A 16,981-nucleotide genomic window follows, 5' to 3' on the forward strand; every position below is an offset into this window, starting at 1 on the left:
TTTGAAGACTGGGAAAGGTTATGGACCACTGGAATAAAATTCACGGCATGTAGTGCCCTGAAAGAAAACATTATGAAAATGATATATAGGTGGTACATGACCCCAGTCAAACTTGCTAAGATATATCATCTGTCTGATAACAAATGTTGGAAATGTAAGGAGGCTGAAGGGACATTCTTTCACCTCTGGTGGACCTGTCCAAAAGTGAAGGCCTTCTGGGAAATGATATATAATGAGTTAAAAAAGGTATTTAGGTATACCTTTCCCAAGAAACCAGAGGCCTTCCTACTGGGCATTGTCGGCCAGAAGGTGTTAAAGAAGGATAGAACATTTTTTATGTATGCAACTACAGCAGCAAGAATACTTATTGCAAAACACTGGAAGACACAAGATCTACCTACACTGGAAGAGTGGCAGATGCAACTGATGGACTACATGGAACTGGCTGAAATGACTGGCAGAATCCGAGACTTGGGAGAAGAGGCGATGGAGGAGGACTGGAAAAAATTTAAGGACTATTTACAAAAATACTATAAGTTGTACGAATGTTAAAAACTGCACGATTTGGAAGCTTTAGCTTCAGCGATTAGATCTTTGAAACAGAAAATTACGGTAAGTCAAAAGTAAGAAAAGGATGAGATTTAAAGTATTACTAAAGGTGATTAAAGGTACAAGTAACTGACAAAGAGTATTTTAAATTTAAAACATTTGAAAGGTATAAATTAAGATGTGAAAAAAGGTAATAATTTGCTGACATTTTTATGGTAAAGAATGCATGGTATGGGAGATGTGAGGAAGTCCGATTGGCTATGTAAAAATACTTCTGAAAGTGGAATTTTCTTTTTTCTTTATTTGTTTATCTTATGCTTTCTATGTGAACTTTATACTCTTGTTTGTGTATTTGAAAATGTAATAAAAAATATTTAAAAACAAAAACAAAAAGGAGAGCGGAGTCTCCTCAGGGTGCCCTCAGGCAGGGCAGGGCAAGGCAAGCAGAGCGAGGAGGAGAGAGAGGGGAAGGGGGGGGGGGAAGCAGCCAGGAAACGCCGTGGTGTGGAGGAGGAATCAATTAAGGAGAGAAAGCGAAAAGCCTTGGAGAAAGGGAAAAAAGGAAAGAAAAGAGGCAGCTCCAGGAGAGCGCGGGGGAAAGAGAAGCCTCGCTGCTGCTGCTTGGGAGAGTAAATTACTGTACTTGCCTTGCCCCGTGTTAGGGGGCGCAAATTACTTGCCTTGCCCTGGGTGCTGATAACCCACGCTACGCCGCTGCCTGTAACTTCACTTCTTGCAGGGAAGGAACTGCCAAAAGGCCCTCGGAGCTGGATCTCAGTGTCCAGGCTGAACAATGGGGGTGGAGACACTTATTCAGGTATCCTGGGGATTTGAACCCTGGGTTCCCTTGTCCTAGTCCAAGAGCCAGTGGTGGGGCTGCCATGTCAGACTAGGATCTGGGAGACCCAGGTTCAAATGCCGCCTCAGCCATGATGCTCACCCGGTGACCTTGGGCCAGTCACTGCCCCTTAGCCAAACCGACCTCACAGAGTTGTTGTGGGGAGGAGATGAGGAGAGAACCATGCATGTCACCTTGAGCTCTTTAGAGAAAAAGAAATAACAAATAAACTCCTTAACCACACCACAGATGGGGCTGGCAGGATGCAATGTCTAATGTGGAGAACCACTCTGGTGTATTTGAAGGTGCGGGGTGAGTTTAGACCTGGGTTCAAACCCCCACCCAGCCATGAAGCTCACTGGGTGAATTTGAGCCAGCCTAGCTTACCTCATAGGGACGCGGGTGGGTGGCGCTGTGGGTTAAACCACAGAGCCTAGGGCTTGCCGATCAGAAGGCTGGCAGTTCGAATCCCCGCGACAGGGTGAGCTCCCGTTGCTCGGTCCCTGCTCCTGCCAACCTAGCAGTTCGAAAGCACGTCAAAGTGCAAGTAGATAAATAGGTACCGCTCTGGCGGGAAGGTAAACGGTGTTTCTGTGTGCTGCTCTGGTTCGCCAGAAGCGGCTTAGTCATGCTGGCCACATGACCCGGAAGCTGTACGCCGGCTCCCTCGGCCAATAAAGCAAGATGAGCGCTGCAACCCCAGAGTCGGCCACGACTGGACCTAATGGTCAGGGGTCCCTTTACCTTTTTTTAGCTTACCTCACAGGGTTGTTGTGAAGCTAAAATGAGGCGTGTCTACACTACTCTGAGCACCTTGGGAGGAAAAGCGAGGCATGATTAAATGCAATTGTGAATGGTTTTAAGCTGTAGATTGTAAGTTGCTTAAAACTGAGTCAAAGTTGTTTTCCAAGTATTTTCAATGTGTGTTTTCATGTTGTAACCCGCCCTGAGGCCTGAGGGTGAACGGCAGGTCATTTAAATAAATAAATAAATAAATAAATAAATAAATAAATAAAATAATAATATGCCGGGAAAAGAGAAAAAGACCTTTATATCCCTCTATTACTTGGCTCATTTATCTTGTTTTCATGAAACCCTCTCAAAATGGCGGCCTGGCGACACGGCTGCCCTTCTCAAGAAGGCCGCCTCGCCAGTCCCTCTCTTCGTCTCACCGCGACCTTCCCATCATGGCGGCCCTCCCTCCGTCCCGCAATCCGCTTCCAACCAGGGGCACTTCCGTTCCCGCCCCGCCAAATCCCCTTTCCAAAATGGCGGCTGAGAGGCGCACCCCCCCCCCCTCCTCCAGAGCGTGGCGTCGTCGAAGAAAGAGCGCGCAGGCTGGGTGAAAGGTCGAGGAGGCCACGCCCCCTTTAGCTCGGCTTCCGCCCGTGCGGGGAAACCCCGGAGCGGATATAGCGCCCTCTCTTTCCGGTCTGGCTCCTTTTCGGCCGTAGCTGCCTCCACGCGAACATGCCTGTGAGTCCTTTGCTGGGTCTGGGCGCCAGCGGAGCGGCGAGGCCTTGGTGCCCCGTCCCTCCCCGGCTCCCTCCCTTCGGGCCCCGATGGGTTGGGGAAAGGGGGTCGCTCGTGGTCGTCGCCTTGGGCTTCCACCCCGCTCCAGGGGCCCCTTCGCCCTCCCTTCCCTTCCCTCACACCTCCCTGGTCGGGGATGGGAGGCTCAAAATGGCGGCCTGGGGAGGGAGGGGAGATATTTACTTCTCTGACTCCTCCCCTCCCTCCGCTTTTTAAAAATGTTCTCCGTTAATAAGAGATTTATATGAATAGTAACCTGGTTTTGAAGGGAAAGGAGGAGCAGAGCAGCTTGGGAGGCGGGTGCCAGCGAAACCACTTTTCCCAGCAGAGGGTCATCTGGTCTCGCTGCGTTATTTTGTTTAAAAGTGACCCTATTTGAGTCGGGGTGTGTGTGTGTGTGTGTGTGTGTGTGTGTGTGTGTGTGTGTGTGTTTTCCATTCAATCTCTTGATTCATCATTTTCATAAATTGCACTTGATGTAGCTTTATTTCTCTCAAGATCTCTTGCGACTTGGGTTTTGCTCTCAATTTCTTTTCACTTTCCTTTATTTTCTCCAAAATTTTATCCTCCTTCTCATTCTGGATTCTCTTTTTTAATGCATTCTGTTGTATCAAGAACTCTCTCATAACAGCTTTGCTGGCGTCCCAGATTACTCTTTTTTTACATATGTAGCATTTGTACCCTGCCTTATTCACCAATGAGCTCAAGGTGGCGTACATGATTCTCCCCCCCCCAAAAAAAATTTTTTTTAATGCCCCACAACAACCCTACGAGGTAGGTTAGGCTGAGAAGCAGTGTGTGAGCTTCAGGGATTTGAACTCTGGTCTCTCCCAGGTCCTATCCTGACACTCTGACCATACACCACAATAGCTCTCTACCTTGCAAAGTTTTCTCTTAATCCATGTCTATCTAGATAACATATTTATGGCTTTGGCGATTTCAAAAAGAAAGCAAGTTTGTGGAGACTATACTTCCGTGAAATCTTGCAACAGTCCTGGTTGGCTAATAGTCAGGCAGAGGGCAACGTTGGCCAGTGCCCTCAGTTGCAGGGGTTCTCTGAGGCCGCTTGATCATATTTGAACTGGGGTTTGAGCAACAACTGCTGCTAAACTGGCCCTCTAGAGGTGGTTGTCCTCCATGCCACCAAAGCACTGCTCATGGTTTGGGGTTATGGGAGTTCCAATAGATGGAGGGTCACTGGTTCCTCACCCACATAGTTGTTGTTGTTTGTATGCTATAAGCGTTCATGGCACTTGAAAACTACCAGAGGACCTTAAAATATAGTATTTGGGCCTTTGGAGTTCTTTCCCCTTTAATTGAATTATGAGTGCCTCCTGAAAACTTTCCTTTCAGCAGACCTTTTAAGCTGAGATCTTCCCCAGTCTGCATCTGTACTAGAATTGTTTTTAAAGATGTTTTTCTCACTTGTGTTCAGCCCTGAACTACTTTGGAAGGGTGGGGTATGAAATGAATAAATCCACCAATAATAAAATACTGTGCTTCAAGGAAAAGGGGGGGTTGAGGAAGGGGGTTAAGGGGGCAGTGCTACTTTTTTTTAGGTCTGGTAGGCATGGACCCCCTCAGCCAGGTTTTCCTAACCAAATCGCTAACATGAATATGTACACAGGTACTTTGTTAGGGGTTTGGGAGTTAAATGTGTTGTGGGGATTGAGAGGTTTGTTCTTCGTTCTAAAGTCCTTTGTTTATGGGCATTCCCTGCAGCTCGCAAAGGATCTCTTGCATCCCTCCCCTGAGGAGGAGAAGAGGAAACATAAGAAGAAGCGCCTGGTCCAGAGTCCCAACTCTTACTTCATGGATGTGAAATGTCCAGGTAGGGAGGAGTAGTGTGTTAAAACGAGGCTGGTCGTGTTTTTACGCCCTGCAACTTGTATATACAGTGGTACCTCTGTTTTTGAACGTAATCCATTCCGGAAGTCCATTTGAGTTCCGAAGTGTTCGAAAACTGAAAGCGGAAGCCTCAAAACGGAAATCTCACAACTGAAGGTGCGTTTCCTGTTTGACTTCTGAGGTGCGTTTCCAGGTTTTTGGCGTTTGAGTTCCAAAACATTCAACTACGGAGGCGTTTGAAAACCGAGGTACCGCTGTACTTGCTTTGGGCAAGGGGCTAGATCACGTATGCTGTCAGTCACATAGTTCTACATTTTTTCTCACACTCCATTGTAATTCGCTGCTTTGCATTGCTGGGAGTTCATATGGGGAGGGGGGGGAAAACCTTTGCCATTTGCTCAGGCATGTGAACTGGCAGAAGGTGTCTGTGTAGGAAATGAGGCCTCTTGTCTTGGGGTTACAAAAGAAGAAATGTCAGAGCACTAACAGTTACCTCAGAAATCGTTGCTCCTATGGTAGAATACCTGGCCTTGGAAAGGCTATACCCACATGTGTGATTCGGCAAGCAAGTAAAGAAAGTCATGGCCTTCATGCTGGTGGCACTGAGATGGGGCTTTCCCCTTTCCATCTTCAGGAAGATCTGCCTTACATCGAGTCAGATTATTGGTCCATCTAGCTTCGTGTTGTCAACACTGACTGGCAGCAGCTCTCCAGGGTTGCAGGCAGGGGACATTCCCAGCCTTTTCTGGAGATGCCAGGAATTGAACCTGGTACATGCTGTACATGAAGCAGATGCTCTGTCCAGTGAGCTACGGCCTTCCCAAATAGTTGGTAAAGACCTTACTTAAGCTAAGGTGTTTTGGTTATGTACAAATAGAAAAATTGGCATATGGAGCAACCAAATCACAGGTTTACCTGCATCTTGCAGTTTTAGCCCACTTAAAGGATTTGAGGCAATACAGGTGATTGAAAGGAGATGGGGTGGTGTAGGTTTGTCTCCAAGGTTGAAACAGTATTCTAGCATTTATCACATTTAGCACTTTTTCTGGTTAAATTTCCCAAATTTCTAGGCATTAAACATTTTGGAGAGGCTCCCTCTTCCATTTCTTTGAAGTGGATCCAAAGCGATTTTTTCTTTCCCCTTTCTCAGGTTGCTACAAAATCACCACCGTGTTCAGTCACGCTCAAACAGTGGTTCTGTGTGTCGGCTGTTCAACTGTGCTGTGCCAGCCCACTGGGGGAAAGGCAAGGTTGACAGAAGGTAAGCAGGGAGCTTAATTGGCTGTTTTTAAAGACCTGCTCTTAGAGCAAATCACTTCTGCCTTATCTCCTCTGTTCCTTTGCCATTTTCTATTGCGGCATTTAAGCAGTGTGTGTTTAATTGCACCCCTTCCCTGTTATTATGTAACCTTTCCCCCCTCTCTTCTGTAGAAGTGGATGGTTAAAGCTGCTTAGAGCAGGCGGAATCTGGAAATGGGTGGTTGGTTTTTTAACCTGCCCTAAGGCACTCTGCCGGTTTTCTTTTGCTTTTAAAATTCACAAGTTAGGTAACTATTATGTCAGGCTTTGTAACAAAACACACTGGGATTCAGATAACAAAAGGGAAGGTCTGGAGCTATCACTTTTTGCAGCAACCACTTTGGGTGTGGGGACATGCCTCCAGTAATTAAGATTTTGGGTATTATGGATAGAGTCTTAGGGGAGTGAAGGGTGGCTCTGTTTTTTGCTTTTAATCATGTGACATAATTGGAGTAGCCTTCTGTAAGACTTTCTTTAAACTAGCCATGATGAATTTTAAACTCTCCCGGATGGTGTGCTCAGGAGGTCGAGAAGTCACGTGTAATAAGAGCTGCTGTGTTTTCTTTTCTTTTTGTTCACTGTGTGGCCTTCCACCCCACCCTGTTTGCAGGATGCTCCTTCAGGCGAAAGCAGCACTAAATTAAGCAGATGTTTGTCCAGGATGGGTGGGGCTATGTGCACAGTCGTCGGCTCCGGTGCGGAGGATCTCAAGAGCATGGACGGTGGGAGTCCCGACACAAGTGAGATGTGAGCTGCAACTGTGTGGCTCTTGAGGATTTCAGCTGTTGCTGCTGCCTCTGGAATAAGGAGAGCAAAAGATGGCTTTCGCACTGTCCTTGTAGCCTCACCCATCTGACTCAATAAATTTTGGATATAAAGACAGAATCGTGTTTTCTCTAGTGTGTGTGTGTGTGTTGGGTGCTGGGAGTTGGTTGCCGAGTCCAAATGAGCTCAGCCAGTGTGGCTGCCTGAGATTCTCTGGATCTAGCTACAGGGTTAAAATAGATCAGATTCTACAGATTAATAGCTTTACCTTGTTGTAAAATGTGGAAATGGGCAGCACATAGCAGATGTGCAACAAAGCAGCTTCTGTGCATTCCACTGCCTGAAAGGGGCTTCTGTCCCAAGTAAAAAGGCCAAAGGGTCTTTAGAACAGATTGCCATGTTCTTTTCCAAGTTCTCCCAACCATGCCTGCCCTTCCTATTTAATGAAGACAGCTGCCACAAGTTTCCACCAGTTTACTTTTTAACACATGGCTTATAGGTGCCTCCGCGTCCAGCGATGGTCATCTTCGAACGCTCCAAAGCCAGGCCTGAGTCCTGTTCCTGACACTGGAATAGTGATTTTGCATGCTGGGTGGAGAGGAGAGGTATCCTGGAAATAAAAGGGGGGGAGAGAGAGAAAGAGCTGTTTGAAGCTACCTATAGATATGCTCAGAAATGGTTTGCCAGTTGGAAGACTACCCAGCTGCTGTGTGTGGCTGTTTGAATACCAAGCTGTGAAATGTCATGTTGACTGCTGCAAGAGAACCCTCTGGGTAACCAAGAAACCCAAAGATGACAAATCAGAGGTCTGATAAACCAGGCAATGCAAGGGCGGGCTCTGGAAATGTTTCGTCCAGAGTCCACATTCTGGTGACCTAACCACCCAAAGATAATTCCAAAGGTCACCCCACCACACCCTAAACATACTTTAGAATAAACAACATTTGATAGGAATGCAGGAAGTATTGGGGGGAAACTTCTTTTCAACTCACCTGTCTGTACCATGCCTGATGTGGGAACGTACACTACAGGGACTGCCTGTACTCTGTTCAGAAAGGCATTGTAGGCTGTGGGGGTCGAAGCATCACGTCAAGGTTAGTTCCACCTGTGCAAGGCACTCTGAGGGTCATCCAGCCCAATCCCCGGCCGTGCAAGAATCTCAACTAAAGTATCTGTGACCAATGGCCACCCAACCTCTGCTTAAAAACCTCCCAAGGAAGAGAGCCCACAACCACCTTAGCATGTCTTTGCTTCCCCCTGTGTGTGTATCTATGCAATCCTTCCCATCAAGCTGTGAGGCAGGCCAGTATTCCTGCAAGGGCAGGGTGGGGGGAGAAGAGCTGGGGCTGGAGGGCACAGCATGTGGGCTTGCCGGTTTCCCACTTGCTCTTTCAGAAAGGCCTGGGTTCCTCCAGGGTATATTGTGCCTGCCTTTGCAAATCCACTTACTGAGAAAGATGACCATGGTGGATGCTAAAACAGCGGAGATGGTGAAGAGGAGGACCTGGTAGGAGCCCACAAGCTGCTTGACAAGGCCTGCTTCAGCACACTGATCTAGGAGGAGAGACAAGACCTGTCTGCTCTGGGCTGGTGCAGGATATTATCCCCTGTGACCGTCCAGATGGAAGCACAGGCCTCCATTCATGGTTTGACTGCTCTGGTCCTTACCAAACAGATGCCTGTCTGGCAGTGCCCGCATTAACACAGCGGCCTTCTGGCCTGTAAGGGTGCAGGAGAGGTTGACGAAGACGGGTGCTGCCATCTGCTGGAGGGATGTGAGGTTGACCACGCTGACTGGGAAGACGACAAGCCCGGGCATGTCCACCAGATGGAAGGGGCGTCCCACTTGGATCACTGGGGAGCTGGGCTGGGCCTTGGCAGGAAGGACAGAGGGAAAGTTGAGTCGTTAGGAAAACAACAGAGCTGCAATCCAAAGGGGTCTGTTGCTCTGTCGCAGCAACAACAGTGGCTTGTAGCACCTTAAAAGACAGACCAGGATCTATGCAGGATTAGCTTTTGTGGGCTAGATCTGCCTTAAGTAGCCGCAAGGACCCTTATTCTCACTTGGCAAGGTGTCTCTCCATATTTTGCATTCTCCCTCAGAGGAGGAGGTTATTATAATACTGCTTGTCTACTGGAAAAAATCAAAGCTGGGATGGATCTGCTTGTCTCTAAGGTGCCCTGAGACTTAAGTCTTGCAAGCTCTGCACAATTTCCACCACTGAGCAACAGGTCTGTTTCCTTAATAGTCCAGGAATGACCAGCCTCCTGTTGTTTCAAATAAGGTGTACATGCTCCCAAACCAATGGCTTGTCTACAATGTCAGAGTTAGAGCCATAGAAACTGATCAGTGTGACTAACTTAAGCCCATTCATTTAAATATGCTTGCTCCGAGTAGAACTTAGCTGGATACCAGCCCATATATCACTGCTACAGGTTGAATCCACCTTCCCAATTTCTATCCTGCCGCTTCCTCCCCAAGGAGCTCATGGTGGCAAACAGAATTAAATATAAAACACCCTTTAAACAGAATTAAGAACATCTAGAAATGTTTTTGAAAGGGTCACATAAACTCCCGACTATTGATTTCAAGGTTGCTGGGAACAGTATATTTCAGCTACCAGATGCCTAGGTAATCAGGAGTGTTTTTAACTTCCTCCTGAACATTAAAAAGTGAGGTAGATTGACATGCCTCACCAGGGAGGGCCTTCTGTAAAGGGGGAGCCACCAGTAAGAAGGCCCTGCAATGGGTCAGGGCTAACTGGGCAGTTTCCTGCTGGCTTGTAGGGCCTGAGATGATTGAAATGATGCATGCAACTCCTTGCTCTTCATAACCATACACGTAGACCAGGCATGGGGAACCTTATCCCGAAATGGACCCCGTATTCAAAGGCTGGTTGTAATGTGGACCAATGCTATAAGCATCCCTTATACACCCAGCAGATGGCTGCAGTCTATGGGAGAGCCTCTCCTGCACGTCCCAGAGATCTCAGAAGCCAGTGCTGCAGTCATGTGGAGCAGGGCTTTTATGTGGCTGCCGCATCCTGAGCTTTTGACTTGCCTCTGTTTCTTCAGTCACTCGCCTCGCCCCCAGCACCACGATTTCCCTGCTCAGCTCTGTGCTGCTGAAGACCACTTCGGACTGGTTCATGTAAAAGGCAGGCAGAAAGGGCACCGAGAGCCTCTGTGTCCCCTCTGGGCTCTGATCGCTGAGGAGGGAGGCCGTCACGTGCACCGAGCCCCCAGCGGTGCTCAGCGCCAGCAGGTCTGCTTCCGGCTGGTCTTTCACGGTGATGATGCAGGCGTAGAGACCTTGAGTTTGGGAAGAGGGAAACCAGATTGGGAGCTGCCCTGTATTGACTCAGGATGCTGGTCCACCTTGCTCAACACCAGGCATGGGGAACCTTGGTCTGAACTACGATTCCCATCAGCCCCTGCAAGATTGGCTCAGTGGCCAGGGGTGATGGGAGTTGTAGTTCAGCAACATTTGGAGCACTACAGGGGTGTCCCCCGTCCCCCCCAGTCTACACTGAATAGCCGCAGTTCTCCAAGGTTTCAGACGGGGAACACTCACAGCCCTTCTTGGAGAAGCCGGGGATTGAATTTGGGACTTTCTGCAGATGTTCTACTCCTGGGCTGTGGCCCTTCCTTCTAAGGTTCCAGTCCTCAATGTTCTAAATACAGGGCTGATTGAAGTAGGAAATTAGGAAGCTGTCATACTGAATCTGTGACCATCTACATGCAAAGCACATGCAGAGCACTGAGCTATAGCATGCCTGGGAATGTTTTTAGCATACGATACATTCCTATGGGCAAAACAGAGTTAGAGGCGATGGCAGTGAGCTAGGATTGGGAAGTCCCTGGTGCAAATCTGGGGCATAAATTCTCACTACAGGGCCCTGGGTACGGTATTTTTCGCTCTGTAAGACGCACTAGACCATAAGACGCACCTAGTTTTTAGAGGAGGAAAACAAGAAAAGCCAGCAAGAGCCGCAGACACGCTCGCTCGGCGCGGCTCTTTAAAGATAGAGCGGCTCTTGCTGGCTTTTCTGGGAGGTGGGAGAAGGGACTGATGGGCTGCCCTCTGTCCCTTCTCCCACCTCCCTGAAAAGCCAGAGCAAGCTGCGTGGCCAGCAGAGCAAGAGCGATAGCTGCGCAGCGGCTTTTGCTCTGCTGGCTTCCCAGCAAAGCAGGATGAGGGACGGAAGGGCTCCCTTCCGTCCCTCATCCTGCTTCACTGGGAAAGCAGCGCAACGAGAGGCGCTGCGCAGCTCTCCCTCTTGCTGTGCTCGCTGCGCTGCCTGCATTCGCTCCATAAGACGCACACACATTTCCCCTTACTTTTTAGGAGGAAAAAAGTGCGTCTTATGGAGCGAAAACTACGGTAAGTAACTCTCAGTCTCCCATGACATCTGAAATATGGGGGGGGGGGATAATACTGATTGACTTTACAGTGGGGTGGGGAATCTTTGGTCCACCAGATGCTGCAGGACTCCAGCTGCCATCACTGTAACCCCTGATCACTGGCCATGCTTGCTGGCGATGATGGGAGCATCTGTAGGGCCGCAGCTTCCTCACCTCGCTGTTAGAGCTTATGGGACAGGGGTGGATGTGTGCAAGGCTGTTAAAGCTGAAAAGGATTTAAATGGCGAGATAAAAACATTGGCTGGGTTACTGTCAGAGGAGATGCCGTGCCTCTGACGCTTCCTCCGCTACCTTTATCAGTGTAGAACGCAGACCGGGCATGAAAGATCCTCTGCGCTGGGATGTCTGGGAAAATCATGCTGAACTCCACCTGACAGGTCAGGTGAGATTCTGGGGAAAGCAGGTCTGTGATGGTACGAAGCTGGACAGAACTGCAAGGACCTGAAGGGATAAAAGGAGACAAGGGTGTGATGATGGAATAAAGGGACATGATGCCCTGTGAATTGTCCTCAGGCTGCTGCTGGTGGTCAGGAAACAGAAGCTAGAACCATGCACAATTTGGCATGAAACCAGACATGGGGAGGATGAGCCCAATGGAAGGCAGCAAAAACCTAAAAATTGGAAAGGGGAGATCTGTTCTTTCTTTTTTTGCCTAAGCAGTACAGTGGTACCTCTGGTTACATACGCTTCAGGTTACAGACTCCGCTAACCCAGAAATAGTAAAAGGTAAAGGTAAAGGTACCCCTGCCCGTACAGGCCAGTCTTGACAGACTCTAGGGTTGTGCGCTCATCTCACTCTATAGGCCGGGGGCCAGCGCTGTCCGCAGACACTTCCGGGTCACGTGGCCAGCGTGACGAAGCTGCATCTGGCGAGCCAGTGCAGCACATGGAAACGCCGTTTACCTTCCCGCTATAAAGTGGTGCCTATTTATTTACTTGCACCCGGGGTGCTTTCGAACTGCTAGGTTGGCAGGTGTTGGGACCGAACGACGGGAGCGCACCCCGCCGTGGGGATTCGAACCGCCGACCATGCGATCGGCAAGTCCTAGGCGCTGAGGTTTTACCCACAGCGCCACCCGCGTCCCTAGTACTGTGGGTTAAAAACTTTGCTTCAGGATGAGAACAGAAATCGTGCTCCGGCAGCAGCGGGAGGCCCCATTAGCTAAAGTGGTGCTTCAGGTTAAGAACAGTTTCAGGTTAAGAACGGACCTCCGGAACGAATTAAGTACTTAACCCGAGGTACCACTGTACTGGAAAAGGAGGACAAGCCATGCCTTTGCTACGTTTCTGAAGTGGGAGGGGGAGCCCCAAGAGAGGAAGAGGCGTACAAAATTGTAACTAGCTAGAAAAGCTTTTCTCCCTCACCATACTAGAATTCGGGGGCCGTCCAATGAAGCTGAATGCTGGAAGATCAGGAAAGACAAAAGCAAGATCCTTTCCACACAGCGCACAGTTAAAACTATGGGAGTTGCTTCCACAAGGAGAAATGGCTGGACAGCTTCAACACAGGATGAGACAACGCCATGGAGGTTAATGGTGCCAACTGCTGCTGGCCGCGATGGTCGTGTTCCCCCTCCGCTGTCGGAGGAATTTGCTTATCCTGTAACAGGACATTTCTCTGGGCACCCAGCAAACCACCCCTTAAAGAGGGAAGAAACTGGCACCTTCAAAAGTGAGAATGAGTGGTGGCTGAGGGGACACGCGGCTTCCCCTCGCAACGTCACCTCTAATCCAGCCAGGGTGGACAGATTTATTTTTCTACTTAGACTGGGCATTTGCCCTTCCCAGTGTGCGCCCCATTAACAGTGGGTGGGGGCGAAGCGGCTGCGCTTTCCACCCTACCTCGGAGGGTTGTTTTAGTGCCGCTTGTGCTGACGAAAACCCGGAACTCGGAGGAGTTTGGAGTGTTGGTCAGGTACTGTTTGGGACCGAGGTGAAGGCTGAGTCTGGAGGAGCCGCCGATGACAACCTGGAAAGAGGAAAATGGTGACTGCAGGAGGGTTTTGGAAGCGGCTGTTTGCTAGCGGGAATTCACTGCCCAAGCAGGATGGGGTGGCTTGGGCCTAACTTTTGAGTTTTAAAAAGCAGCAGTTGGGCAGTGCATGTTGTCAACTCGAGTGGCAAATCAATGGTTTCTCAGTTTTTAAGTCCATGCTCCGAGAAGGTATTTTATTCCCTGAAATGACTCCGTTCCCTCTTCCCACGCTTACTCTCCTGGCTAGAAATTACTTCCATGATGCCTGCGTGCTGGTGCTGCCTTGTTTTTCTGGTCCTTAAGGTAAAGGTAAAGGGACCCCTGACCATTAGGTCCAGTCGTGGCCGACTCTGGGGTTGCAGCGCTCATCTCGCTTTATTGACCGAGGGAGCCGGCGTACAGCTTCCTGGTCATGTGGCCAGCATGACTAAGCCGCTTCTGGTGAACCAGAGCAGCGCATGGAAACGCTGTTTACCTTCCCGCTGGAGCGGTACCTCTTTATCTACTTGCACCTTGATATGCTTTTGAACAGCTAGGTTGGCAGGAGCAGGGACCGAGCAATGGGAGCTCACCCCGGTGTGGGGATTCGAACCGCCGACCTTCTGATCAGCAAGTCCTAGGCTCTGTGGTTTAACCCACAGCGCCACCCACGTCCTTACCTCTCGGTAAGTTTTCACTATCCCTGGGATATCGTGGAAGACGGTGGCTTTCCCAGCGTGCTTTGCGAAGGCCGCTCCGCTCAGCGTGTCCATCTCAAGGAGGTCGCTTGGAGTGATTTGCCATGTCCCGGGTTCCCCTAAAGAAAGGGAAAAAATGCTGTTGCATCTGTGTTCAAGGATACCGTGAGAAGAATAAGGCATGTTGGCCCAGTTGGTCAAGGCTCCAAGCTAATGCTTTATTTTTATTTTTTTAAAATAATTTTATATTAATTTTTGAACATATTAATTATCATAGATACCACAAAACTTCACGTCTTATACAATCTTTTTGGACTTCCATCAGCACCTCTGATGATCCACCATTTTTATCACTTCTTCTGCATTTCTTAAATTCATATTGTCTTTAATTATCTTAACTAACAATCCTCCTCATTATCCAGTTTTGCAATAATTCAAATTTTTCACCTCACAAAACTTCTTGTAAACCTACAAACCTGCTTTATTTTTTTATTCATCCATCCTAGAAAGAAATAAAAACACGAGGCAGAATATGAAGCAGCGAGCGGAGGCAGTGGAAGATGGATACGAGAAATTAAATAACTTTTACTCTCTCAAGGAAAACACTTCTTTGTATGCCTGGGGAAAGCAAACTAAAAGCCATGACACCAAAGGAAAAAAGGACTGGGAGGGAAGAGGAAAAGAAACTTGGACACTGTTTCTTAGGGAACAGTTCTATGCTGAGCACTGTATTTAATTTACTCTGGGATCGTCGAGTCTTCATTTTGTTTCAAAAGCAAATGGTGTTAATGGCCTGGAGTTGGAAGGGACCACAAGCGTCTAGTCCAAACCCTGCAATGCAGGAATCTTTCTCTCAACATGGGGCTTGAACCCGTGACCCTGAGATTAAGAGTCTCATGCTTTACCAACTAAAATGCAAGTAAGCGGTCCTCTAATATTTTAAATATGGGAAGCGGGTGGTGCTGTGGGTTAAACCACAGAGCCTAGGGCTTGCCAATGAGAAGGTGGGCGGTTCGAATCCCCAAGATGGGGTGAGCTCCCGTTGCTCAGTCCCTGCACCTGCCAACCTAGCAGTTCAAAAGCACACCAGCGCAAGTAGATAAATAGGTAGGAAGGTAAACGGCAGGAAGGTAAACGGCGTTTCCATGCTCTGCTCTGGTTCTCCAGAAGCGGCTTCATCATGCTGACCACATGACCCGGAAGCTGTACACCGGCTTCCTCGGCCAATAAAGCGAGATGAGCGCCGCAACCCCAGAGTCGGTCACGACTGGACCTAATGGTCAGGGGTCCCTTTACCTTTACCTTAATATTTTATACAGCGGATAAAAGCGAAAACAGTTGTCATCAAATGAGCTACAATAGCTTTAATTTCCCAATCCATGGGATGTAAAAAAATGTGTTCTATTATAGGAAAGATGGATGAAACCACCATGCGTTAATTTATAGGGCAATGTTTCTCACCACCACCAAATAAAAGGAAGATGCAAACTGACAAGTTACTCTGTGCTGGAAGCTAGGATCCCTGGATCACTTGCTACTGACAAGGATCCCTGATAGATTAGTCCTGGGCATCACAATTATTCTTTTGGCTTCCTCATGTGGGATCCCCTCACACATGGCTTTTCATGGTTGAAGCCACCACTGGAAGGACTGTCTTGACACTGTGTTAAGTGCTGCGTTGACTGAGATGGGTGCAGGCAGATTTCTCCTTCTTCAGATTGCGGACAAACCCACGGGACTGAAGGGTGCTTTATATTTAAGCCATTTTACGCACAAAGTCGCAAAGAATGCAGCTTGTATTTCTTCACTGAGAGCAGCCCCTTCCAAAATTCACACAGGGCCGTTTTGAGGGTCACCCAGGAGAGAGGGAGGGAGGGAGGGAGGGAGAGAGAGAGAGAGAGAGAGAGAGAGAGAGAGAGAGAGTGTCCAGGCTGGGTGTGTGTTTTTATAGGAGGGCCACAAGGGATGCTTGGCATTCCAGCCGATGCTCTCTGGGTTACTCTTTTGTCCTGAAGACGTGACCGAGGCTTAATTTGCGGTGCTTTGCTGAAGGCACAGCGGCCATAAAACAGCAGCCGATGAACCAGAGGCTGCCTCCATTATGCATCAAGGCCTTTTAAGAGCAGCAGTAAGAAAAGGAACACCCCCCCCCCCGCCTGGCTGCCCTGGCCCCATTGCGAAGCATAGATGGGAAAGCAGTAAAGAACTGTGGTGGGAATCATCAGTGGGGGAGCGGGACTGGGGGTGATGGGATGAGGCTTCTTTTGAGACGCAGCCAAGGGGACCCCTGCTAGGTTCCAGGCAGGGATGGGCTAATCCATCCATTTCAGTTCCTCTTTATTTTTCCAGTCTTGAAGTTCAGTTCCCCACAATTGGGAAAAAAGTCCTCATGCAAATCCACTATCATTTTAGTGCTAATTTCTCCTACTGATACACATTCTGTATGCAATTTTGCTGAAGGTACTCGTTTCTTTTGCAAAGCAACTTTCCCTGAAACAATGCAATTTAATAATAATAATAATAATAATAATTTATTATTTATACCCGGCCCATCTGGCTGGGTTTCCCCAGCCACTCTGGGTGGCTTCCAACCAAATATTAAAAACAATACAGCATCAGACATTAAAAACTTCCCTAAACAGGGCCACCTGCAGTTGTCTTTTAAAAGTAAAATAGTTGTTTATTGCCTTGACATCTGGTGGGGGGGGGGCTTTCCACAGGGCAGGTGCCACCACCAAGAAGGCCCTCTGCCTGGTTCCCTGCAACTTTGCTTCTCACAGCGAGGGAACTGCCAGAAGGCCCTCGGCGCTGGACCTCAGTGTCCGGGCTGGATGATGGGGGTGGAGACGCTCCTTTTGTTATTTTCACTAATATTATTTTCACTAATATACGCTACTAATTGCCTTTTTTGGACACCTCACCACACTGCAAGGTTTGGAAAAGTCAGATCCTGAAGGACGGCTGCTTTCTTTTCGGATCCCTGCGTTGTTTCAGAAAGGCTAGTGGACAAGCTGCAGTTTGTTAAGGCAGAGGTACAATCCCTGCACCCTGAAGAAACTACAGCGTCCCGGA

The 16,981-nt window shown here is 48.6% G+C and overlaps 2 protein-coding genes across 6 annotated transcripts in view; one reads left to right on the forward strand and one right to left on the reverse strand.

Annotated features, from left to right (window-relative positions):
- Positions 1–2,714: 2,714 nt before the first annotated feature.
- RPS27 (ribosomal protein S27) lies at positions 2,715–6,952 on the forward strand. The gene is made up of 4 exons (XM_028710317.2): positions 2,715–2,863; positions 4,643–4,751; positions 5,919–6,029; positions 6,678–6,952. The coding sequence occupies exons 1-4, from the start codon at positions 2,858–2,860 to the stop codon at positions 6,704–6,706; spliced, it is 255 nt and encodes an 84-aa protein (XP_028566150.1). The 5' UTR covers positions 2,715–2,857; the 3' UTR covers positions 6,707–6,952.
- Positions 6,953–7,291: 339 nt separating this feature from the next.
- NUP210L (nucleoporin 210 like) overlaps positions 7,292–16,981 on the reverse strand; it is a 54,253-nt gene continuing 44,563 nt past the window's right edge. For 3 of the 5 annotated variants that reach the window (XM_028710401.2, XM_028710399.2, XM_028710400.2), the window contains 8 exons: positions 13,892–14,028; positions 13,100–13,226; positions 11,549–11,698; positions 9,894–10,144; positions 8,501–8,705; positions 8,282–8,386; positions 7,825–7,899; positions 7,292–7,442 (listed from right to left, as the gene is read on the reverse strand). In XM_028710401.2, the coding sequence (XP_028566234.2) occupies positions 7,354–7,442; positions 7,825–7,899; positions 8,282–8,386; positions 8,501–8,705; positions 9,894–10,144; positions 11,549–11,698; positions 13,100–13,226; positions 13,892–14,028 (1,139 nt within the window). In that variant the 3' untranslated portion in view covers positions 7,292–7,353. Of the gene's footprint in view, positions 7,443–7,824; positions 7,900–8,281; positions 8,387–8,500; positions 8,706–9,893; positions 10,145–10,406; positions 10,568–11,548; positions 11,699–13,099; positions 13,227–13,891; positions 14,029–16,981 lie in introns of those variants that run through there. The other 2 variants (XR_003704164.2, XM_077919964.1) reach the window with 2 other exon arrangements.

Source organism: Podarcis muralis, chromosome 16, assembly GCF_964188315.1.
Source record: "Podarcis muralis chromosome 16, rPodMur119.hap1.1, whole genome shotgun sequence".
NCBI classification, from domain to species: domain Eukaryota; kingdom Metazoa; phylum Chordata; class Lepidosauria; order Squamata; family Lacertidae; genus Podarcis; species Podarcis muralis.